Consider the following 25,295-nt stretch of genomic DNA (forward strand, 5'->3'; position numbering starts at 1 on the left):
AGTAAACAAATATTTTCAAATGTGTATGCTCCGAAAAAAAAAATCATTAAAAATGTTTGCAAAGTATAGTCTCGTCATGGTTTTCCTTCTCTCATCTGACATTCTCAGCATGTTGTGCACCTTTTAAAAAAAAAAACTCAGGTGAGAACCTCATAAAGTGAAAACGCAGCATTGTTAAAAGCGCTGCATGGCTGCATGCAAGTCCTCTTGGGCATAGGCCCACACAGGGGCGTAGCCAGGACATTATTTCTGGGGGGGCCAGCTCTGGCCAGTCTTTTATTTGGGGTGGCACTTGATAGTAGTTTTTGACAATTTTAAACTCACACACACATGCTGCGAATATGGGGCTTGTAGCTTAAGTGACAAATGACAATATAAGACAACTTGATATAAAAAATACTAATACATTTATTTCAGTTTTTATACCGTTTCTGTTCAGGAGGGTTTTTTGTATTTAATTTTTTTTTTGCCGTGCTGTGAGGTTGGGGGGGCGGCAGGGTGGCCATTCTCTGACCAATGGTGGCGGTGGCCCCCCCTGGCCACCACGTGGCTACGCTCCTGGGCCTACACCTGCAGTGCAGGACCACTCCTGTCAGAGCATGCATGGAATGGCAGGATGGTCTCCCCGGTTACCAGCGGAAGGCTTTCGCTCTCAGCTCTCCACCATCTTGTCCAAAACGAGGAGGGGGGCCAGGATCCTGTTCTTGTTGGTCTCCACCACGTGGCCGTTCAGGATCATCTCGTCCAGGATAATGTGCACTTTATCCAAGTTAAACATGATCTGAGCCCAAGGTGAAGGAGAAACCCTTTCAATATGGATCGATGTGTGATTGTGCCGTAAAGCAGAAAGTAAATGCAGGGTCATGCACAGTAATGGGAGTTGTACTATTTGGAGTAAAAACATCAAGACTAAAAACAACTGGGAGAAGCATATTTCTGCTAATATTTTGCCATATCTGTGACCAAACAGTCCTCACTGTATCCTAGACTAGAAATCACCAATGTTATGTAACTGACCTGCACTTGAGGTGACCTTATTAGCAGCACTAACCCTAACCCATGTTTAGTGTATATGTTCAGTGAGGGGGAGAACATGCAGTCCCTGGTGCCAGGTGTAGTGACTCCTCTGTAGGTCACCATATCTGTGTTCAAGTTAATCAATAACAAAACAACATGACCCAGCTTTGGAAAAGGATACATCCAGTTCACTCTGTATAGGGGAAGGATATACTCAGATTAGTACTAAATCCACATTTTACTTTTGAAAGCTTTATTTAGACAACAAATAATGGAAGGAAAAGAATACTCACCACACGACTGAAGTACTTGTCCAGAACTTCGATAAAGTTGTGCACTAGCTCATAAATGGAGAGTTCGTTCTGTAGGATGAAACATATCCTATTTAATTATATATCTATCCATTTCCAAGAACACAAAGTTATTTGGCAAAACACGTCAAACTTATACTCCACTTCCACTGGAAATGAGTTATTTGTAGAACCCATATCTTGTAACGTGATAAATACTAGTAAATAAATAAGAATTAACAATGGATAACTTCCTCAGGTAAATGATTTTGATGTGGTATCAGATCTACTCCACACACCTACCTACCTGACTGTCTAATCCTGAAACTATGACAGTTAAATAATACAAAGCCACAACAATATCGGGCATACGATCTGGGGAGATAATGAAGGGCTGTAGTCAAATGCTGTCTATGGTCTAGGTCCAAGAACATTACATTTACATATACATTGTCATTTAGCAGATGGTTTTGTCCAAAGCGACGTCCAAGGAAGAGAACAATTAAGCTATGAGCAATAGAGACGTAGTGTAACAATAAATACTATTTTACTCAAGAAATAGTAAAAAAAAAAAGTGCAGGAATGTAACTGCTGTAAGTGCAGGTTAAGTACTAGGAGGAAGTATGCTCATCGGTCCCTCACCTCTGTGTCTGTGATGCCCACCACGATATAAAGGGCTGCGTACTGCCGGTACACCAGTTTGTAGTCTTTATACTCCACAAAGGAACACTAGAGAGGGACAAATTAAGCAATAAGCCCCAAGAGTCCGTGCTTTGCGCTGATTTTAGAACAGGTAAGGGAGTTGTTAGGCACGACGCGAAGCGGAGTGCCGTTAAACCCCCTTACCTGTTCTAAAATCAGCGCAAAGCACGGACTCGCGGGGCTTATTGCTTTTCTAAACCTGTTACTACACATATTTGATATGGTTTCATAAATAAAGACAATTCAATTTAAGAAACAATAGTTTAATGATAAACCGTCATTCTTCCGCCACTAAAAATTATAGTTCCTAAATAAATCGTTGCCACGCAACCCTTGAAGCAACGCAACAGCCAGATGGAACACTGGGTATGAAATGCGCTATATGAATGCCTTGCCATTCGCTGCGCAGTAATATGGAATGTAATCAGGTCAAATTGTAAAGTAATGCTGGGTTTTACAACGGCTTTTAGCCAATCACAATCAAGGATTTGAACAATCAGGTTTAGAAGGTACATTTCAGCTTGTTTTCCGTACTTATGCTCTACTTTATATTCAGTAGTATATGGGCATGAAAAAATTCAGTCATGTGCAAAAGCATCCAACCTCATCTTTCCGCCGTGAGAGGCATCCCTTGACCACATCTGCCTCCAGTGCTGCACGTTTACTGATGTCCACGTTCTCATAGTACTTAGACAGGCGAGTCTGTCCCTGCTTGTTGACCATTAGGAAGAACTTGATCATGATAGTCTGGTGGGGAAAGCCTGCTGAGAAGAGAGATAAGGAAGGAATACTTTTCAGAGATGTCACACAACACAATGTAATCGATGCAAAAAGAAGTAGAATATGTCAGTCATATGCCTTGTCTTGTTATGGCTTAAAAACCTTCTTCTAATAAAAATAAAATGCTTAAAAGGTTTGCCATTAACACAATATAAACAATTGTCCGTACATTTCATGAAAGTAAATTAATAAACACAGTGTTTCTAAAAACTGATAGAATACACTGCCAATGACATCGTTTTACAGTGCTGAAACTGTTTTGGAGAAAAGAGGCTGTAAAGAGCCTAGTGAGCAAGTAAAAGTACCGTAGTAAACTCTGAGCACAACACAACAGTTTCTGCATATCAATTGACTTTACATGCACCTGAGTGAGCTCACAATCTTACCGATAGACAAGCACCCTACAGCGCAGAATATTTAGTTCTAAAATGATAGATCCATAACATGAAATGGATTTGACACAATTACACCTATTTACGTATGGCTATATTATTGTAATGATTATGCTAGTAAAATAAGAGATAATAATTCTCTTTCAGACTGTTGTACATTGGTGCGATGTGATTATTTTACTCTTTCCCACTGAATAACCCTTCTTGCATGTACTCATTACATGTAGAAGTCTAGATTATTAATATGACTCAAGGTTCCAAGTAACAAGTTTTTTTTTTTTCTGTTAATCGAGATTAAGGTTTAGAAAATGTGGATGTGGATTCGAGGCTACAAGTGCTTACTTCAGACGGCCTGATGCAGTTCAGAGGAGCGTTTTCTTTTCTCATTTGAATGGGTTTGTTTTTCTATTTGTCTTCACTTAGACACAGACTATACACATTTGGAGGCCACATTTTATGTCACAAGTTTGTGTCCAAACCATCTTTGGATTTAACACAGCACAGCGCCACACGCATGCTCGCCTTCGTTCAGCTGCTGTATTTGGACGACTGACTGAGAGAGGGCTGGGTGAACACGTCCCATCATGCAGTGCGAGCCAATTCTTCCTCACCCCCGCAGTGAGCGAGGAGACTCTCATCCAAGGATCGCACTAATGGCGGCCGGCAAATCCGTGCGCTGACATCAAATCCATAACAGAGCGCCGCCTCTACCAAGACCCACTGAGACATCTCAGGGAGAGGCGCTAGTTGTCTTGCACATCTACAACGCTTTCCGTTGGAAAAGAAGTACTGGGTGAAATTGACCAGTTACTTCAACTGAGACTTTCCTATTTAAAAAAATGGATGAACACCCCGGCGGAGGAGGAGTAGGAATGGCCGCCTCGAGACAGCAGCAGCAACAGCAGGGGAATAACAACGTTAATCCGCAAATCGGTGGAGGGGGTGGCGCTTTAATGGTCCAACAACAAGATGAGATGCCTCGGCCTCAGCAATACACAATCCCGGGGATTTTACACTACATTCAACACGAATGGGCCCGTTTCGAAATGGAAAGGGCTCATTGGGAAGTGGAGAGGGCCGAGCTCCAGGTATCAAATAGCACACATTAGCAAGCTAACGCTAGCTGGCTGGATTGTTGACACGTTAGCATACCCGCTAACTCACTAACCAAGTTAACAGTATGGATTTGTTGTTGCTTAACTTTCCCTGTAGTTTGTCTCATATACGTTGGTTCTATTTTTAAAACGGCATCGATGTGAAACAGATAGTTGTCTTTCTGTCTTTAGCTTTGCAACCTTAGGAACCACCGAGCTCGTTAACTTGGTGCTAGCCAGGTGGCTAGGTTAGCACCTAGCAATAATGTACTGTCCTTAGCTAGACGGTTTGTCATCGATGTATTTGAGAGGAACAGTGATACATTTAGTTTGATTAGATAATCTGGTCTTACCACAGGTTTCAAGAAAACGCTTAAGTCTTGCTGATTTGATAGGGTCCAGGCATTAACATAGTACGTATTTTTTCAAAACAAGAAATCAACTGAAATACAACCAACCGCCTGTCAACTAATCTCTCATGCAGCCATTTTGGTTTGGTCAACATGGCGTCGGCTTGGCTAGGTCCTCTTAGTCATTATTTAGCTAGCTAGCTAAGCAGCGTATGCCTGTTCACTAAAGTGTTTCGACCTCCATCAGAAAACATTTGCTGATAGATTTGATGCGGCTTTGGCGTAGTCGTCATATGTTCAAAAATAATAATGTTTGGTGTGAAAAGTATGGATAACATTTTTAGGATTGCTTACTAGCCATTTGCTAGGTCAGGAATATTAACGTTACTGAATGGCAAGCTATGATAAGCAGCAATTTTGCTGAAGTGTGTCGGTAATCATGTTCGTTATTCAGTTGACAATTCTGGTTAACTTAAGTATTGATAGAAACAGGGTTGCGTGAAATATTTTCCTCGTTCTGTTGCGCATCGACAATAAAGGTTGGCAGATTTAGACTGGTGAGGTAGATGGCAAAGTTAGCTACTCAACTAGCCATTTTACCTGGGCGTCTTAGATAGGAAACACGACAGCAGTAGTCATGTAACATTGCGTATAAATCCCTCCAAGTGTGACATCACCAGTACTTTTGTCCTGCATTTTAACATTAGTTCTACTTGTTACATGCAGAATGCACAATGGATTCAAACAAAGGCGGACGCATCTGTTACATTAAAAGGAAATATAGATGTAGCTAAGCGACTGGACACTAATCACATCAAAGTGACGAATCCGCACCCTATTGCGGCGCTCCCAATACCTTCCACATATAGGCCAAAGATAAGAGTAGATATCTGGGTGGGCCTTGCAACCGCTCCTTTGGCAAATAGTTAGATGAATTTGAAAGGCAATAACCGAGATTTGTGGTTGTCAGTCTGTTGACAGTTATGATTCAGATAGTACTGAACGGTGACGTTACAAATGAATAGTTATGAATGAATGTTGAAATATACTCATGGAAATCGTGCCAGTTTCTCAGAGCTTAACTTTTCTGCGTGTTTTTGTCATTTCCGTGTGCTAGTTTCCTTGTTGTTGACAGTGACAAGAAGCAACAGTTAAGTGATGGGATCGAAGGAATGCATGCGTGGGCGATGACAGGGCCCAGGCTGCCTTATTGTGTGTCACCACACGCCAAAGTCCGCATGGAAAAGTGGAAGTGTTGGAGTATTTCGTTTCCCCCTGCTCCGACTTGCTCAATGAGGCATACCTTCAGCATGACACTCACCTAAGCTCCCAACCCCTTTCTGACAAGAGGCACTGGAATGCTATTTGTTGACTTGACCGTAACATTCACTGCTTGTGGTGTAAGCCCTCAAAACAAATCTGTTCTTGTTTCTTGGGAGTATTGGTCCTAAAGGACAGACCTAGGGCCTGTCATTACGTTTGTTTAATAACCGTTTGTAATCCATACTTGTCTGTTGGTTGCTTATAAAGAGTAGGCCTGGAAGACATGTATTCACAGATGCAGAGCTGCCACTCCAGTAGGATATACGCTGTCAACCTGTTAATTAACCATGACGCACCATCCCTGCTCTAGGAAGCAGTATTCAGAGCATGCTGCCCTCTGGGCTGAAACTGAATGGCGCATGAAGTTCAAACTGCGAATGGCGGGTAGAGACAGTTGTCCCTATAGAGACCATTGTCTCGTATAATCATCTTTAGAACCTTGTATAATTTTGCTTCATGGTTGTTTATAGGTATCCGGTCTTACACCTTGTGTTCATAAACTGACATTCTTTTGGTACTTCTTGTATTTATTATAATGTGTGTCTCTGGTAAATGCTCAGGATTCGGTGTTTGTGTGACTGCAGTCTCTGCTGAGAGCTGGTTAGTCGTAAGTCATTCCTCTGTCCACAGTGCTCACATCAGCAGGGGAAATCACTGTTATGTGGGTTAGATGTGGTTTGTAGGTCAAAGCTGAGACGTCTTCTGCCTCACCCTCCGTCTCCCTGTCCTGTCCTGTCCTTTACACACTCTCCTCGTTCTCAAATTAGGCTGTAGTTCAGTATCAACTAATGATGATCTGCGCCCGACCCCCTTACATTTTATACGGCTACACATGCAATCACATACACACAGCACTCCTTATTATATCTCTTCAACAGGAACCCACTCAAGACATGAATTGAATGCTCTGTTGGAATGTTCCAGAACCTTGAGTCATTTGTTCTGCACATCTTGGCAGGCATCCAAAGGACCCCTTGTCCACTTCCTAGTGTGGCACTCCATCACTTCTTGTGTGGTGTGTGTGTGTGTGTGTGTGTGTCTGTGTGGCGTGTGTGTGCTCGTGTGTCTTGTATCTTGTATGTAGTTCTATGGCAGCTCGTTGTGAGCTAATGCAGCTCCAGCTCCAGCGTTTCCTCTCTTCCCCCTTCCTCTGCTAGCGGTGTGTGTGTGTGTGACCTGAGGACAGACGACCCGCAGCTGCTGCTCCTCACCATATGGATCCCATCCCATGTGTTGACCTCCCCCTGGAACCCCTACATAACCTCCACGCAACCCTTCCCCACGGCCTTCAGCACTCTCTTGCTGTGCTAATGACACTCATCTGCTTCACATTCAGGCATGGGGCTGCAAGTCATTAGGCTTCCCTGAACAAGATGAGCAGACCTTGGGTCAGTGTTTGACTTGGTGCAGGGTGTGGAGAGGGTGAGGCCTCACTTCAGGATCAGCAGGTCTTCTCTGATATCCAGAAAGTGTGGGGAGCTTGTCAGACTTAGCTGAAATGTGTTCCTTTTCTGGTTGTTGTTGTTGGATGGCTGGTCTCAAACAAACACAGACATCTTACTGGTGCAAACAAATAGTCTAGATGTTAGATGCCTACACTACACTACAATACATTTGCATATACATGTAGCACTAGTTTGTGACTAGTTGTGATGACAAAATATTAAGTGGGATTCTTTATGATGATGAAATCTAGAATTGAGATGCAGTCCTTGTTTTCCAGTCAGTGGCTATTACTGCAGTCAAAGCTTTGTTAGCATAACATAACGTTGAGTTGCTTTGTTTTGAACTTCGGGCATATTTGTCACCAGAGCGTAGCGTTGTTCCGTAAGCCCCATGAGTCTTGTCAGAGCGGCTCATGTTACAGCATTCTCATGTCCCCTGCATTCTTCTGTGCCAGTGGTCCAAAGTCTAGCAGAGTGGAAGATCCTGTATTTAGATGTGTTTGTGTGTGTGTGTGTGTGTGTGTGTGTGTGTGTGTGTGTGTGTGTGTGTGTGTGTGTGTGTGTGTGTGTGTGTGTGTGTGTGTGTGTGTGTGTGTGTGTGTGTGTGTGTGTGTGTGTGTGTGTGTGTGTGTGTGTGTGTGTGTGTGTGTGTTGTAATCAGAGGCTGCCGGGCTTTGGCACAACCCGTTCCCCCCTGTAAATGTCAGCAAGAGTGCACCTCGAGCCTGTGTACTCCAGCCTCACGCTGCCCAGGGGGAAATGCCAAAAATGTGCGGCATCTGCACTTTCCACACACACCGCCTCAAAGGTGTTTCGAGGTCCTCACTCTACGCTTGTGTTCTTCCTCCCCACTCTTCATTCAGACGTGCTTCACTGTCGGTTCCTGCTTTCATGATGAGAGGTATAACATCAGTAGCACCCGCCCCAAGTTATTTTGCAGGGGATTGTGACGCGAGTCCGAGCCCAGGCCTGAGCTGTGGAGGCCACGGCCCCTCAGGGGGCTATCAGACAGCTGAAGGCCGGAGGAATGCGCTTTGGGTCGACCGCCGTGGCTATTCCTGCTTTTGTCAGCCACTCAGTTTGGGCAGTGACCTCAGCAAGTCTTCCTCCACCCCCACCCCCACCCCAAACCCCCTCTGAGCCCGCCGCTTTCGCCCCTCGCTCGCCTCTGACCTCACAGCTCGCCTCTGTTGCCATCAGCCTCCAGGAACGGCATCGTGACTCAGAGGCCGCTCGCAGTTTTAACGAGCTGGGGGAACGCTAGCTCGTTTAGCTAATTTGATTTCTTACTTGAACATTTAGAGTGTGTGTGTGTGTGTGTGATACTGAGATGTTGTGTTTGTGTGAGCGTGTGTGTGTGTGTGTGTGTGTGTGTGTGTGTGTGTGTGTGTGATACTGAGATGTTGTGTTTGTGTGAGCGTGTGTGTGTGTGTGTGTGTGTGTGTGTGTGTGTGTGTGTGTGATACTGAGATGTTGTGTTTGTGTGAGCGTGTGTGTGTGTGTGTGTGTGTGTGTGTGTGTGTGATACTGAGATGTTGTGTTTGTTTGTGTGGGTGGGTGAACTGGCGCTCTGTGTACAGTTTGACATGTTTCTGAGAGTGGACCCAGAGGCCAGTTTGTCAGGCTGTTCCCTGCACAATGACAAATGCAAACAGCTGTTCCTGTGAACCCCTCCTCCATAGCCACAGACCTCCCAGTGCCCACTGCAGCTCAGTCACACACACACACACACACACACACACACACACACACACACACACGTGTCCCAGTCCAGAACACTCATATACTTTCCGAGTAGACCTGTTTCAGCATTCTGTGCACAAATGCACATACACACGTATGGTGGATCTCCTCCAGTGTACCAACTACACACAAGCACAGTAACACACACAAGTACACTAACACACACAAGCACACTTACACACACAAGCACATTTACACACACACATGGTGGATCGCCTTCAGTGTACCAACTGCACACAAGCAAACTTACACACACAAGCACACTTACACACAAGCACACTTAAACACACAAGCACACTTACACACACACACACACATAGTGTGGGGCTGTTTGAGTGTTTCCTCCACTGCCTGCCAGAAAGTGAAAGGCCACTGGGTTTGTAGTGAGGTGATCTGGCAGAGCAGCTCTCCAGTCCTCCCACTGAGATCCTGGAGTTACACTCCACTCTCATTGACTCGGCCACTCTCAGTCCTTACCATCTCTGCCTCCATTCTGTTCGATTTGAGATGCTTTACTTCACTGAATGTCAGTGAGTGGGTAAGATCGAGATTATTAATACCTTAAAGCTAGGGAACGCGGAACGCAACGTTAGTGAAACCAGTCAAAATACGATAACTGAAAACATCTCAGCCCCTTTCTTCAGGCCTCCCCTTAAAGCCGCTTTCCCCAAAAGACGTGAACACGCACTGCATTATAACTGCTTAAGGCTGTCCTCAAGGGAGAGCATTGGGAAGAGGAGGGCAGTGAATAACATGTCCAACAGAATTATAGCATACACGGTGTCACTTTTCAGGCCCTTTATCCCCCTCCTTTATCTTTATTGTTGTGTCCTGACCTGTTGGCGTTGTGTTGGTTTGAAGAGCTAAGTTATAGCTCTATATGCTAACTGCCACGCCACCAACTACTAAGCTGGCCTGGCTTCCTGTCCCTGTGGTGGGTGTGTTAACTGAACTGTCAAGCTTGACCTTCAAACCTCTTCGTCCTTATCTCCTTTGCTGCCCATGGACTTCTATGGCTGAGTGATGGGTCAACTGTCAGCCAGACTGAGAGAAGGAGGTTTGGTTTGGTCCCGTAACCCACATATTGGACTGAGCTTCTAAGAGGCTGTTCACACTTGGCGATGTTTTGCGTGATCCGATCACAAGTGGACAGCTCTTAAGTACATGTGTAAATTTGGGTAAATACACTCAAGATGCATTGAGGACCCATTGTCACGTTCAGATGGCCACATTCTTTTAGCAGTGTGTATGCAAATGTGATCTGGACCACACTGAAGGACTTCCTACTCAACTGAAGTCCTCTGCCTTAGCGGAAGTACGTTCTCTTTCATGCGTCATATTTACATGACATTGTTCTTAAATTTCAAACATCCCATGGTGATATGTTATGAGTGCATCAAACAGCTCGGCCGATTTGTTTAGCATGGGAAATGCAATGGAATAGCCCAAGGCTACGGTCGAATAGTCCTTTTTGCCTAAGAAGGTTCTTAACTGAGTGAAATGACCTGGAAGTATCTATGTGGCAGTTATGATGAGACCTGGCCAAATTCTCTAAATGCTGAAGGAAGGGTGCTTGAGGGCTTCCTTTCATATCTCCTTTAGCTTAGGGTACACTGGACCATCCATCACGAAGGAAAGGATATAATGCCCCCCACAATTCCTTACGGCAGCAACATTTAAACTAAAGTAACATAGGACATCATTTTTTGACTTCGACCAAAGCCCAGGTCTGAACCGTTTTCATTTCTTTTTCTTTTAATTTCTGGCAGTCTAGGAACAGGAAGTGCATTGCCACCCACAGCCCCTTAAAAGGAACACTTTTGGTCTTTGTAAGTGAAAGTGCAGGGAAGTCTTGTCTGTATATCATAGAATACTATGGAGGCCAACAATGCAAGAGCTCATGCCTGTTAACGCAGCTATGAGCCGTCTTAGCTTTCTCTAGCTTGGGGAACTATCCAAACAAATGGCAGTTAGGCTGGTTGGCTAGGGTGTGTTAATATGAACTAATTATGTAATTATGTTTAAAGGTGAAGCTACACAGACGCTTTGAGGGTTTCTATCTTTTCCTATAATAGCAAGTTCAATTGAGGAGACTGTTATCTCAGTTGGATAACTAGCTCGTATTTCATTTCAAGTCCATTTCAACAGTTTAAGCTTCCCTAGCTAGTCAGCTAGCATAGCAGCCAGGAAAAGGCTTGCTCTGATATCAATGTAGTGAACCGAATCCCCCAAATGTTAATGGACAACACTTTTAGCAGTAAGCATATATGTAGGCTATGTAGCCTAATATGTATGTTACTGCTGCTGAGAGGCTTTTTCGAACCCTCTGTGTTTCTTTCATGGGCATAACAGCCGGCTAGTTCACCCCCCTATGACATGTCGGTCTTCTGAATCGTCTGAAAAGGTCGGGATGTTTGTCCAACAGATGTTTGGCGTGTTCGCTCCCTTTGCGTGACACACTATAGTTCAGGGGCTCGCCTTTTCCGTCCACTTTATAGTATAAATACCTCCATTATTCAGATCGGGGCCCCCCTCAGTTGAGTTGTTGCTGAAGCTGCTGCCATGTCTTCGTTTAGTCTCTGAACAAAACGAAAAAGTGGTCCGCTCTCTCTAACGTTCTAACGCTCGACTCGCGTCATGCTTTTAGTGGCTTATAAATGTTACCAACTCGGTTAGTGTTGTTCCCTGCAATGACACACACACCTCTAGTGCAACATCACCGTTGTCAACGTTGTGCTTAAAGAGATATTCCTATTAGCTGGATCAAACACTACACTTCTTTGGATTACGCTAGTCCCTACCATAACTAGCAATGCGCCAAGCACTTTACCTTCCACACATTACCTGATAGCCTAGAAGCAAGTGTGCTGTGTACGCTTCTTGGCATTGGTACAATACTTGTTCAGCTGTTAATTATGCAAGCTGACATAGCATGGTGATTCTGTGAGTGTTTATTATCCCACATCAGAGAGCTGCTGGACTGCCTTAAATAAGCAACATGTGACATGTGCCGTCATGGTGACCGCATAGCGCCCCACTCCGTCTCTATGACAACCTCGGGGGTTTTTGCCCCTAGTTTACCTGGCAAACAGAGTGGGTTGCCATGGGCAGCCTGACTCCAATCATGAGCAAATGGAGTATAAGGGGCCAGTGGGTTATAAATACCCCCCCCCCCCCATGCCCGCTCTTGCCCCTCACCCACTCTCAGCAACCTTTTAGGCGGAATCGGGTTTCACGGTCACTTCATTCTCATGTTCCGTTCCCAACTCATCAGCCGATCCAGGGTCAGATGCAGCCAGCCTGGGCTTCAGTCGGGAGCAAGCGTGGCCCAATTTAGAAACTGAATTCTGATCAGATAGAGGCTGTGGGCTCCCCCATCTGACGTAGTGATAACTCACAGATGATGGGGAAACCTGTAGGTGGCTTCCAGTTGTTGATGATCAAAAGTCTAGCTTCATCCACATGGTGTATTATATGTGCCCTTAAAATTCAGGGCACACTCTCAATTAAAGCTAGAGGTTAAGTTCGGGGAAAGTTTTTAAGCGCTGCACTTGACCTAAATTAGTTGCTGGGGCAACCTATTTCCTTTTCCAGAAACGGCTAAATTTAAAGACTCCACACAGATTTAGGCAGGCCTTTTTTTTGGCCAAAGGCCTCCGTTTGCCATGTCATTGTCATTCACTAGTGCGGAGTGACTCATATGACGGCGCGCTTCAGATTACTCAAGAGTGGATGAACTCTGGTCCAGAATTAGTGCTGGGGGGCTGTGTGTGTGTCTCTGTGTGTGTGTGTGTGTGTGTGAGTGTGTCTGTGTGTGTGTGTGTCTGTGTGTGTGTGTGTCTCTGTGTGTGTGTGTCTGTGTGTGTGTGTTACTGATATGGCTACCTCTACTTAATGTCAATTTGATGACATCATATATTAAAAATGGAAAACTTGCAGTGAGTGACTTGCTTGATCTGGGTTGATCAATGAATAAACTAAGGTTATACAAAAAGGATATACACTAGATATATTGACATTTTGAGGAAGTAGGCCTACCAACTCATCACAAATGTGCATAGTTATTTCAACATGGCAACAGCAGCAGAAAATTGTTTTGTTCCCTTGCTGAGATGAGTTTTATTTTCGGTTTATTTGTGATGATTCAACAATTAATATGAAGTTAATTTCCCCCAAACACCATTGTTGCTCTTTAACACCGTCAGGATGGATGATTAACACCAGGTGCTTGAATTTAACCATAAGGAATGTTACTAGCGTGTTAACACCAACCAAGATTGAGTAGACTACTTGAACACTCTATGCTAGAAACACTCTATGCTAGAAACCCTCTATGCTAGAAACTATGACTTGAACCCGCTATGCTAGAAACAAATGTATTCCCTACTGTAGTTTTATGATGTCCTAGAGTCTGGGGCGACACTGGTTCAGGAGGAAGAGAAGTAATTTAGTAATCAGAAGGTTGCTAGTTCGATTCCCTGTCGAAGGGTCCTTGAGCAAGGCACTGAACACCTAATTGCTCCTGATGTGCAGTTTGCCATCAGTGTAGATGTAAAATGTATATACACACTTGTAAGACGCTTTGGATAAAAGCTTCTGCTAAATGTAAATGTAATGTATTGGGCTTTTGCCAGTTTATATGGGTTTATTTAGCTGTAAAATAATTAGCTCTTAACTACCAGATCTTTCACAATTACTCAAATTAGAGCAAATAGTGATTGATTGATTGATTACACCATTAAAGGCCCAATAGATATTTCATGATTTCCCACTATCTGCCACCATTGTAAATCACCGATGGGTCAAATGCAAACTTGGTATTGTGTGTTGTGGAGATGTTTCAGGCTCATACATATAAAGCCCTTAACTGTGTCAAGGAAGAGAATACTTTTAAGGTAACAGGCCCCCAGAATGGTGCACTAATTAGTGTGTCCTTTTGTCTTTCAGGCTCGAATAGCATTCCTCCAGGGAGAAAGGAAGGGTCAAGAAAATCTAAAGAACGACTTGGTCAGAAGAATAAAGATGTTAGAGTATGCATTAAAACAAGAAAGGTGAGGTTTCAGGTTTCACTGATCTGAGAACAAATACTTCCCATAGGGACACCACATCATTTTGAATATAAGAATAAGCCGAAGACAACATTCTGATGGTTCTGTGTTTTCATTTATGTGTGTGTTCTCTCTTGTGTGCTTGTGTGTCTCAGAGCAAAATACCATAAATTAAAATATGGCACTGAACTCAATCAGGGGGAAGTGAAGATGCCAAGCTTTGAATCAGGTAAGTGTGTGTGTGTACGTGCGCTGCGCACTTCATCTCCGATCAGTGCCACCCGGCTTGACGTGCATGTGTGATTTTTTTTTTTTTGGTCTGTCCAACGGCTGACTGCACTGTTGTGATTTTTGTCCGACGTCAGATACCAAAGACACAGAGGCCCCCGCCGTTCCTCAGAACAGCCAGTTGACGTGGAAACAGGGCAGACAGCTCCTAAGACAGTGAGTCTGTCGTCTTTTACACACACTCACACACAGTTCCCTTCTTTCTCTCCGTCTCTAGCTCCTCTCTTTCTCTCCATCTCCAGCTCCTAAGACAGTGAGTCTGTTGTCTCTTGCACGCAAACACAGCGGTGAAGGAACACATTCATCCAGCTACCTTGTGCTGTGAAACATCCAGGAACTCACGCCACACAAATCCTAAAATGACTTGGCTTTCATTTACTTGCACAGCTTGTTTTGACCCTTGAGGGTCTACGTTACACACACTCATTACTTCCTGTTTAAGCTTCATAAGCCCCTCCCTTTCCCATTAACTTCTTATGGTTAAGCTAATGAAGGTCGAGACTCTTTGTCTCTGTTAGGCATACCTGTTCTGGTAAGCCTTTCGTCTTCACAAATGCTTTAGCTTCAGAGGTTTTCCTTCCAGACTGACATGCATACAGGAAATGGAAGCACTCAGATAGATGTATTGATTACCTCGGCTGGATGTATTGATTACCTCAGCTGGCTCCTGGACTGGGATGTACCAGGTTTATTGGCTGGCTCCCTCTCAGATGTTTTTGTGGCCATTGTACAGTACCAGTCAAAAGTTTGGACACACCTTATCATTTTTTGAGAATTTTTTTCTTTACTTTTATTATTTCCTACATGGTAGATAACACTCTTTTCGTTTAGTACATCATTCCATATGTGTTCTTTCGTAGTTAAAATATCTTCAGTATTAATCTAAAATGTAGAAAATAATAAAAGTAAACACTTCTCCAAAAAATTAAAGGTGTGTCCAAACTTTTCACTGGTGTTGTATATGTGATCCTAGTTGCCATGAGGCTGCCGACCGACCTACCTGTATGCTTCTAAACACAGATATTAAGATGGATCTAATAGGGTAGCTCGCAATTCCAACCGTATGAATTGCTTTCAATTTAGGTATGTCTACAAAATGGGTGAATGTATTATTTGTGTTCCTGTATATGTAGCCATGAAGCCGTACACTGACTTGCCTGTAGGCTACTTCTAATCACAGATATTAAGATGGATCTAGTAGGGTAGCTTGCTATTCTAACCTTATGATGTTCAGTACTATACTGGCTGAATTGCTTTGAATTTAGACATGTCTACAAAATGTGTGAATGTATTTGTGTTCCTCTGTCCTCAGGTATCTCCAGGAGGTAGGCTACACGGACACGATACTGGACGTGCGGTCGCAGCGGGTGCGCTCCTTACTGGGCCTGCAAGGCTCGGAGCAGAACGGCTCGGTGGAGAGCAAGAACCTGGAGCAGATCCTCAACGGAGGCGAGTCTCCCGCCAAGAGAAAGGGACAGGACATGAAAAGGTGAGGGGCGTCTCCCCGAGGTCCTGCGTCCAGGCATTGGACACACACACACACACACACACTTGCTCAACTGGGGGGAAAAAAACCTCAGCAAAATTGCAAACATCTGCCACACGCTTGCTGCATTGCAGCTGCCGTCCCATCGGCAGCCCCTGCACACATACCCAGATGCAGTTGGTTTCATTAAACAATCTCGATCACTTGCCAACTCATCTTTGCAGCCTGTACCTAATGGCCAACATAAACATTCCCACATTTTCTCAGGAATATTTATGCCCATTTGACTTGTATCATCTTAGTGGATGCCTTTTTAACTGTTTGTGATTTGTGTGTGTGTGTTTTCATAGCTCATATGCTTTTATGTGAGCAATGTCTGTAGTAAGGCGTTAGCCACTAACTGAGGTGCCATCTGCTCTCATGTGTTCTCCCGGTAGGAATCCTGGAGATGTTCTAGAAACGTTTAACTTCTTAGAAAACGCTGACGACAGCGACGAAGACGAGGATGAGGAAGGCGACATGATGGAGGACATCTCGGACCGCGAGAAACACAGAATAAAGAAGCATAAAATAAAGGTGAAACAGACCTCCCTACCTTACTCTAAACTCTCAGCCCAACACACTTATTCTGGCCCACTTTGAACAAAACGGGAACAGTACAGGGAGTGGACCACTGCAGCACACTCGCACTCGCACTCACACCAACACCAGTTGTTCCATTATTAATGTGTGTGTGCGGTCAGGAGATGGACAGAGGTCTGACCCTGAGTCAGCAGAATGTGTCTTTGAATGCATTAACGGTTGGAGCCTCCGAGTAGTTAACGTCAGCACACTCCTAATGATGGCTTTGCTAACTGTTCGAGGCAGAAGGAACATAGGGGAGCGAGTCTTCATTGGTGTTAAAGTGAATAGGAAATATCAATGTCGATCCTGTACAGGATGTAGTATAGTTACAGTAGTGAGTGTTGACTACAATAGCATTCTTACCATGTGGAGTTGTGTGCGATCAGTTGTGTGCGATTGAACTCATTTTTTTGCAGTTGAAGTAAAGTTTCCTCTGTGCCTGTGCGTGTGTGTGTGTGTGTCAGGTGGGGAATGAGGGTCTGGCGTCTGACCTGCCTGATGATGCCGACACAGAGGAGGCGCTGAAGGAGTTTGACTTCCTGGTCAACGCTGAGGATGGGGAGGGAGCAGGAGAGGCCCGCAGCTCAGGAGACGGCACGGATTGGGGTAAGGAGCCAGAATCGACTCGACTCCGCTCAACACAAACAAGTCTGCTGGAGCTTCCCTATAGCACGCTGGAGCTAGCTCTGCCTGCTCAGGGACATTGATTACTTTAGGGACATTCTTCTGGAAGACCGTGCGTTTAAAAATAAAAATATTGAGGTTATCATCCTTTAAGACGTCACCGATTTTATGGCCGGAATCTGTATTTGGTTTGAGAAGGAGATGCAATACATTCCTGAATGAAATGAATGACCATTAGCAACTTCACTATTAGCATCTTCACTATTAGCATATTTAGCATTAGCATATTCACTATTCGCATCTTCACCATTAGCATCTTTAGCATTAGCATATTTAGCATTAGCATATGCACTATTAGCATCTTCACCATTAGCATCTTTAGCATCATGTCAACGTCATGCAGCAAGTAAGAATTAACTGGCATGATGACCACACTGATCTCACGTGTGATGATGTGCAGGCAGCAGGCCTTAGAATCTTGTGTTCTACGAGGAGCCCATAAGGTTACTGATGTTGACGTCTTTAATCCATAGTGACTCACAATACCAAGAGGTTCCTTCGGCGGGAACGTCACCCTGTGGAGTGTGTCAGGATTTGTACGTGTAAATGTCTTTTTATCACGCCGTTAGCCTTGGGAGGTGTCCTTGATTCCAATGCTATGTAGGTGCTAAACATTTTAAACAGGCAATTGTCCTATCCAATAATCAAGTTAATAATGAATCAATACTCAATTTGTCACCTGATTTATCAATGTGTCAATCAATCTATTAATCAATGGTCATACGTCTTTGCCTACCTCAATAAAGTTGTCATTTTAATCAGAGATGCATTTGAGGCATCTGAGGGACCAATCAGGTTCTTGCTGTGGCTGGGATGTAGAGAGGCTCTGTGGACATGAGGGGAAATGGGAGGCTTCGTGATGAATGGTGTTCGTTATGGAGTCAGAGGAGCTGACTGATTTAAGCAGTAGTAATAGTAGTAATAGCAGTAGTTATAGTAGTAAAAGCAGTAGTAATAGTAATATTAGCAGTAGTTATAGTAGTACTAGTAGTATTAGCAGTAGTAATAGCAGTAGTAATAGTAATATTAGCAGTAGTAATAGTAGTATTAGCAGTAGTAATAGTAATATATGTTGGGTTAAATACTGCTACTACTACTGCTACTTCTACTATTACTACTGCTATTACTGCTACTGCTGCTATTTATACTGCTACTATTATATCTGCTGCTACTGCTACTTTACTACTATTACTATTATTACTACTACTGCTACTACTTCTATTACTATTGCTACTACTACTACTACTGCAACTGTTACTTTTTCTATTACTTCTGCTACTACTGCTGCTATTACTGCTGGTGCTGCTGCTACTCCTTCTTTTACTACTACTGCATTAATGCTACTTCTTTTATGAGTAGAGTTTGGAGATTTGATCCATTTCTTAAAAATATCGTTGCTCTGCTCTGCTTTCCACAGCAGCTCCAAAACCGCTCTCTTTCTTTCATCCCCAGTCGACTGTCTTTCAACATTACATTTCTGTTGTTTGCCAACATCTCGCCCCATATCAAACTTTTTGCTAAGTCAGCAGTTGCAGTCATGAAGGCAAACAAGATTCGAATCCAAAGCTATCTGAAGGAGACACCCTCTCAAGCCACCTCTATTGAGGCAAAGAGGCACAAGGTCATGATGTAGCATATGATGCACATTTTAGTTGACCAAGTGTTTATGTATTTTTATAATTGGATAATGCAAGGATGACTTTATTCCTACACCAATGATGGCAAAATGTGATCCATTGCCATGTGTTTTGACAAAGCCAGGGAGCCTTAGAGACGGCTTTAAACCACTGGACTAGATTAACCAGGGAGGGGAAGAAGAGGTTGAAGCCAAGCGGTTTTCAAAACAAAGGTGTTAGACTGATTAGCAGGGTTTGAATATACTCTAGCTTACGGTATAAATTCTTTGACCTGGCAGATTTAACAGTAGTCTACGTCCTCACCTCAACACGGCTCATCAGAATCAGAATCAGAAAGGGTTTTTACTGCCAAGTAGGTTTTCACCTACCAGGATTTTTTTGTGGGACGTTGGTGCAAACAATAAACACACACAATACACATATTAAGTTATTAATCATAGGAAAAACTACATATACAATTTTGACACACTTAGACTCTTTCCATGTCGCACCATGGTAATTGCAATTTTATAAATAATGGATGGCCAATCTGCTAATTTACACCCTATTCTGTGTCCGACATGGGACATGGCATTGCTGGGAGTAGGATGGTCCACTCACTCATTCAAACACACACACACACACGCTCCAAATAGGCTTCTCTCTACAAAGCCCTGCATTGGCAGGACTTATAGGAAGCACAGCACCCATAGCCTTTCTATAATCCTCCGCGTCTCTTATCCAGACTAGGTACTTAGGCTCAGAGGTCCAGTGGAAACACACACACGCACGTACACACACATATGCGCGCACACCTATGCGTAGAAATCTACCTTGCCATGGCTAATTGCTTTGTGTGAGTGTGTGTGTGTGTGTGTGTGTGTGTGTGTGTGTGTGTGTGTGTGTGTGATCTGATCTGGGCTGCACTAGGCCCCTCCCTTCTGTAGTGTCGGTAAGGGCTCCATGCTGTGTCAGCATTCCACTCTACTTCTGCTCAGGATATTCTGAGCTCACTGCTCACTCGACTCCTCTCACACACCTAACACACACCCACACCCCCCACACACACACACACACACACTATCTTGCTCTCACTCACTCACTCAGCCAATGCAGTAGAAGGGCCCGACCTTGCTGCACCTGATTTGAACACATTCTCTGGATGTTTGTGTAAGGTTGGATAATGGGCGGGAAAAATGGAAAGCGTTTGTAATTTTCCTCTGACTTCCTCTTGAGCTTAATGAACTCTGATAACCCCAGATCACATCCTCTGCTATGGCGCTAACTCCACCATGATGCCGTTTATACCTTGCAACATTCTCCTTCTGTCCATGCTTTTCATAGCAAACATAGGCCCCTTGATCACCCTTACACATAATGCGCACACACACACACACAAACACACACACACACACACACACACTGTGGGCTCTGTCATGTGTGTGTGTGTGTGTGTGTGTGTGTGTGTGTGTGTGTGTGTGTGCATTATGGGAGTGTAAGTGTGAGTTCCCTTCTCCGAGGTGTGGCATGTTGTTTACTGATCCTCTCCTCTGCGCTGCTCCTATTCTTAGCTGAGCCCTTGCCGTACCCGTCCGGAGGGGGCAAGTCCTTCCTGCTGAGCTCAGAGGACGGCCTGGAGAGCGTGTTGGGCCTGGGGGACCTGGCAGACCTCACCGTGGCCAACGACGAGGCCGAATACAGCTATGATGTAAGCACGCCTGGCATCCGTTTGCACACACACACACACTCTCTCACTCTCTCTCTTTCTCTCTCTCTCTCTCTCTCTCTTGCTCTCTCGCTCTCTCTTGCTGTCTCTCTCTCTCTTGCTGTCTCTCTCGCTCGCGCTCTCTCTCGCTCTCTCTCTCTATCTCACACACGTCTATTAATGTCTCTGTTTTCTCCGTCTCTCTCTCTCTCTCTCTCTCTCTATTTCTTTCTCCCCGTTCTCTTTTATAAGTGACTGAGAAGTGCCCTCAATGTTCCACCATAACAGCTCCATTAACACAACAGTTCAAATCAGTGTGGCACACACTCTAAGAAACACACAGGCCAAAATGTCAAATGGTTATGCTCTTCAGTGTGTGTGTGTGACTGACTAGTCACTGACTTCCAGCCCCCCCCCCCCCCCCCCACCCTCTCCTCATCCCTCCACTCACACAGCCATGTGCTTCCAGAGTTTCAAACCCAGCGTTTTCATGATTTTCAGCTGCCGACCAATAAGGACGCGTTCAGGAAGACGTGGAACCCCAAGTACACGCTGCGCAGCCACTTTGACGGGGTGCGCGCCCTGGCCTTCCACCCCGTGGAGCCCGTGCTGGTCACCGTCTCTGAAGACCACACGCTCAAGCTGTGGAACCTGCAGAAGACGGTCCCCGCCAAAAAGCAAGTGCTCAGGGAACATTATTATTTTCTACATTGTAGATTAATACTGAAGGTATTTCAACTACGAAAGAACACACATGGAATGGTGTACTAAACCAAAAAAGTTAAGAAAACACTTCTCATGAAAAGAGAAGGTGTGTCCAAACTTTTGACTGGTACTGTATATATAAATTAGAACTGGACAAATAACATTACTGCAGAGAAGCCACAAAGGGGAATGGCTTTAGCAATAGCAGACTTGAGTCACGTGTGGCGTGTTGAAGCTAACGTTGTCCTCTCCTTCCAGAAGTGCCTCTCTTGATGTGGAGCCCATCTACACCTTCAGAGCCCATGTGTGAGTATCTGAGAGTGTGCTACACATTTAATATAATAACATAATATAATAATACTTTTACTTTAATACTGATTCCTGGCTGAGTGAATCCCATTTTAAATCACTATTTTCTCTCTCCCTTTCTCTCTCTCCCTTTCTCTCTCTCTCTCTCTCTCTCTCCCTCTCCCTCTCTCTACCTTTCTCTCCCTTTCTCTGTCTCCCTCTCTCTGTCTCTCTCTGTCTCTCTCTCTCTTTCTCCCTCTCTCTCCCTCTCTCTCTCTCTTTCTCCCTCTCTCTCCCTCTCTCTCTCTCCCCCCCCCTCTCCCTCCCTCTCTGCAGTGGGCCTGTGCTCTCATTGGCGGTCAGCTCCAGCGGAGAGCACTGTTTCAGTGGTGGCATCGACTCGACCATTCAGTGGTGGAACATGCCCAGCTCCAACGTCGACCCATACGACACCTACGGTACGCCTGCCCACACTTAACCCTCTAATGAGCTGGACTGCACTGGCACACCTGTGTGAACCGCGCTGTGGATGGTTCAGCTAATGCTGTATGATGGCACTTAACACAACCCAAACTGATAGTCGGTTCTGTCTATCAGTTTGGGTTGTGTTGACAGAACCGACTATCAGTTTGGGTTGTGTTAAGTGCCATCATACAGCATTAGCTGAACCATCCACAGCGCGGTTCACACAGGTGCTGAACAAGCAGAGTTTGGATCTCGATTGACTTCATTTATAAGCTGTTACTGTGACGTGACTGGGAATCGCTTAGGAACAGGTTCTTTAACCGTTTTTTTTTCTTGTTCCCCTCAGACCCTAGTGTTCTGGCAGGTTCTCTGCTCGGGCACACAGATGCGGTGTGGGGCCTGACCTACAGCGGCATCAAGAACCGGCTGCTCTCCTGCTCCGCCGACGGAACCGTGAGGCTCTGGAACCCTAAGGAGAAGACCTCCTGCCTCACCACCTACAACGTAGAGAAAGGTGAGGTTCTCCTCGGTTCTGTTCCTGCAGACTTTCCCCACAGGACTTGACGATGTTCCCGTTCTAATGTAGGGTGGCCCAGCACGGGTCTAAAATGCCAGTGTAAAGAACTCAAGTTCTGATGATGAACTCTTGCCTTGCTCTTCCCAGCTGTTTGAAGAAGTGGTCCACGTCACCAAATTGCAACGTAGGGTGGCCCAGCACTGTTTTTTTTAAATGCCAGTGTAAAGAACTCAAGTACTGATGATGAACTCTTGCCTTGCCCTTACCAGCTGCCTACTGTAATATTGCATTGCAACGTCACTGACTGTAACTGTTTCAATGTATCTGTGGCTTTGGTTTAGCAGCAGGTTTTAAGGCCGTATTCAACCATAAATACTCTCTCTTGCTCAGTTGGTCCTCGTCAGGGTTCAGAAATGTTCCCCGTCTGCCTGGCTGTCTACGTCAGAGTGTAGGCCGTTTTTATTCTGTTGCCAAGTTGGTCTGTGTTAACTTTCAGGCAGAAATATATAGTGTTGCTAGGCTAGGTGATGACTGAAATAGGCTAGGCTAGGTGATGTCTGAAATAGACCAGAGAAGCTAAATTAGTTTGCTCAGGTTTGTCCTTCAGGTTGCTAAGCAGCTGTGAACCACCTGTTGGTAAGAATTTATCAAAGTACTCTGAAATGTTCAAACTCTCTCTCTTTCTCTCTGTGTTTCTGTGTGTGTGTGTGTGTGTGTGTGTCTTGTTCTCCAGAACACGGTATCCCCACGGCAGTGGACTTCACAGGCTGTGACCCTGCGCACATGGTGACGTCCTTTAACACGGGCAATGCCGTCATCTACGACCTGGAGACGTCCCAGCCCTTCGTAGTGTTCCCCGCTCAGGGAGAGAGCAGTGAGTGGCGCCCCCTGTCTGCAGTCACACGCACAACAGGCCACACAACATTTACACTAGTGAAATAACTAAGAAAGCTTTTACAGAGACTCACTCACACTAAACAAGCTTTTTCTCTCGCTCTCGCTCACACACACACACACACGCGCCAACTACTACTGCTCAATTCAGCATTGTGTTATCAATATTCTTCACTAAGTTATCACTGCCAGTGGTCATGTAGCCAGTCTTAGTGTCTGTTGATGCTGATGGAACTCCTTGCTCGTGTGAAGTGGCTGAAGCTATGCCCATTGGGTGTGTCCATGCCCTATTGACCCTCTCTCTCCTCTCTCCGTCCAACCCCAGCTCTGCCCGCCGGTAACCACATCAACAGTGTGGTGAGCCACCCCACACTGCCCGTCACAGTAACTGCCCACGAGGACCGGCACATCAAGTTCTTTGACAACAAATCGGGTAAGTCCATCTCCACCCAAGCTCATGGCATTCCATGCTGCTGTTCTTAAAGTACACTCCTGGGTATATACGCTGTTCTGGGAAGTGTGTGTGTGTGTGTTTGTGTATGGTTAGTTTGTATTTGTGTGTGTGTGTGTGTGTGTGTGTGTGTGTGTGTGTGTGTGTTCCCATACGCTGTTCTGGGAAGGGCAGGGTCTTCTCACTGGTGTGGGTGACGTGCAGCAGCTATTTTCAGCCGTGTTCGCTCTATGTTGGCGCCACTTAACATGACTAAACCCCTGGGCCATTTCATAGAGATAAAATAGAGCTCATGGTAACATTTAAATCACTCTTTTTTTTTTTTTTGTGATCAATTTTTTATTGACACCAAGACATTCATGCAGTTACGACAGGCGAGACAAAAGTAAATCAGAACAGTAATTACATTTATCATCTGATGTACACATTCAAATCACTCTTGAACACAAAAAGGCACACAATATGTAAACTGCTCAAGAAGTTTTATTATTCTCTAAAACGACCTGCTAACCTCCGCTGACTACACATGACGTAATTGTATCCAGGTATGGCTGTATGTGTAAGACTTTTCATGTGAGATTTGACTCGTCTTCTCTCTTCTTCAGGGAAACTCATCCATGCCATGGTGGCTCACTTAGACGCTGTCACCTGCTTGGCAGTGGACCCCAATGGCATCTACCTGATGTCAGGAAGTAAGAGTCACTCACACTCGCACACAAATACACTCTCTCTCACACACACACACACTCACACACTCGCACACACACACACACAAATACACTCTCTCTCACACACACACACACACACACACACACACACACCCTCACACATCAACCTTTGAGCCCTTTCTCCTTTTCTTTGTCTCTGATACTTAGATTCACTGTTTTCTTTTTCTGTCCTCCCCCTTCTTTTTCTATTCCTCCCCCCCCCCCCCCCCCCCTCCCCAGGCCATGACAGCTCAGTGCGCCTGTGGAACTTGGACAGCAAGACGTGCGTGCAGGAGATCACTGCCCACCGGAAGAAGTCGGACGAGAGCATCTACGACGTGGCCTTCCACCCGTCCAAGGCCTACATCGCCAGTGCCGGGGCAGACGCGCTCGCCAAAGTCTTTGTGTAAAAGTCCTCGGAGCGGGACAGAGACCTGGAACCCTCACACACGCATACACACAAAACACACACACACACAATTACACGGACAGACTTGAGAAACAGACTGCTTCACTGCCTTGTGTAACGGTAGCATCCCTGAACACTACAACGAAGCCTCCTCCTCCTCCTGCTCCTCCTCCTGCTCCTCCTGCTCCTGCTCCTGGAACCCTGGCAGAGCTGACGCTCGCAAGGACTTCCAGCTGAGGGGGGGAGCCTCTTTTGCTATGGGGGGGGGGGGG

At 45.1% G+C, this 25,295-nt stretch overlaps 2 protein-coding genes across 2 annotated transcripts; one reads left to right on the forward strand and one right to left on the reverse strand.

Annotated features, from left to right (window-relative positions):
* Positions 1 to 390: 390 nt before the first annotated feature.
* ap4s1 (adaptor related protein complex 4 subunit sigma 1) lies at positions 391 to 4,768 on the reverse strand. The gene is made up of 6 exons (XM_080849958.1): positions 4,629 to 4,768; positions 2,613 to 2,773; positions 1,950 to 2,036; positions 1,307 to 1,379; positions 1,199 to 1,230; positions 391 to 781 (listed from the first exon to the last, which is right to left on the reverse strand). The coding sequence occupies exons 2-6, from the start codon at positions 2,748 to 2,750 to the stop codon at positions 653 to 655; spliced, it is 459 nt and encodes a 152-aa protein (XP_080706084.1). The 5' UTR covers positions 2,751 to 2,773; positions 4,629 to 4,768; the 3' UTR covers positions 391 to 652.
* On the forward strand, positions 3,811 to 25,295 carry strn3 (striatin, calmodulin binding protein 3). The gene is made up of 16 exons (XM_080849957.1): positions 3,811 to 4,269; positions 14,084 to 14,187; positions 14,340 to 14,413; positions 14,550 to 14,628; positions 15,785 to 15,961; positions 16,396 to 16,534; positions 17,047 to 17,188; positions 20,454 to 20,590; positions 21,089 to 21,264; positions 21,551 to 21,598; positions 21,917 to 22,038; positions 22,392 to 22,559; positions 23,296 to 23,436; positions 23,782 to 23,889; positions 24,513 to 24,599; positions 24,855 to 25,295. The coding sequence occupies exons 1-16, from the start codon at positions 4,021 to 4,023 to the stop codon at positions 25,022 to 25,024; spliced, it is 2,121 nt and encodes a 706-aa protein (XP_080706083.1). The 5' UTR covers positions 3,811 to 4,020; the 3' UTR covers positions 25,025 to 25,295.

This window comes from Sprattus sprattus (genome assembly GCF_963457725.1).
Source record: "Sprattus sprattus genome assembly, chromosome: 13".
Taxonomy (NCBI): Eukaryota; Metazoa; Chordata; class Actinopteri; order Clupeiformes; family Clupeidae; genus Sprattus; species Sprattus sprattus.

Bases quoted from the DNA above. Each gene is read 5' to 3' on its own strand.
- ap4s1 (XM_080849958.1), bottom strand. From the start codon at position 2,750: ATGATCAAGTTCTTCCTAATGGTCAACAAGCAGGGACAGACTCGCCTG. The intron at 1,380-1,949 runs GTGAGGGACCGA...TTCATCCTACAG, and splicing joins TGGGCATCACAGACACAGAG to AACGAACTCTCCATTTATGA. The intron at 782-1,198 runs GTATCCTTTTCC...CCTTGGGCTCAG, and splicing joins CTATACAGAGTGAACTGGAT to ATCATGTTTAACTTGGATAA.
- strn3 (XM_080849957.1), top strand. From the start codon at position 4,021: ATGGATGAACACCCCGGCGGAGGAGGAGTAGGAATGGCCGCCTCGAGA. The intron at 17,189-20,453 runs GTAAGGAGCCAG...TCCTATTCTTAG, and splicing joins AGGAGACGGCACGGATTGGG to CTGAGCCCTTGCCGTACCCG. The intron at 22,039-22,391 runs GTACGCCTGCCC...TGTTCCCCTCAG, and splicing joins CGACCCATACGACACCTACG to ACCCTAGTGTTCTGGCAGGT.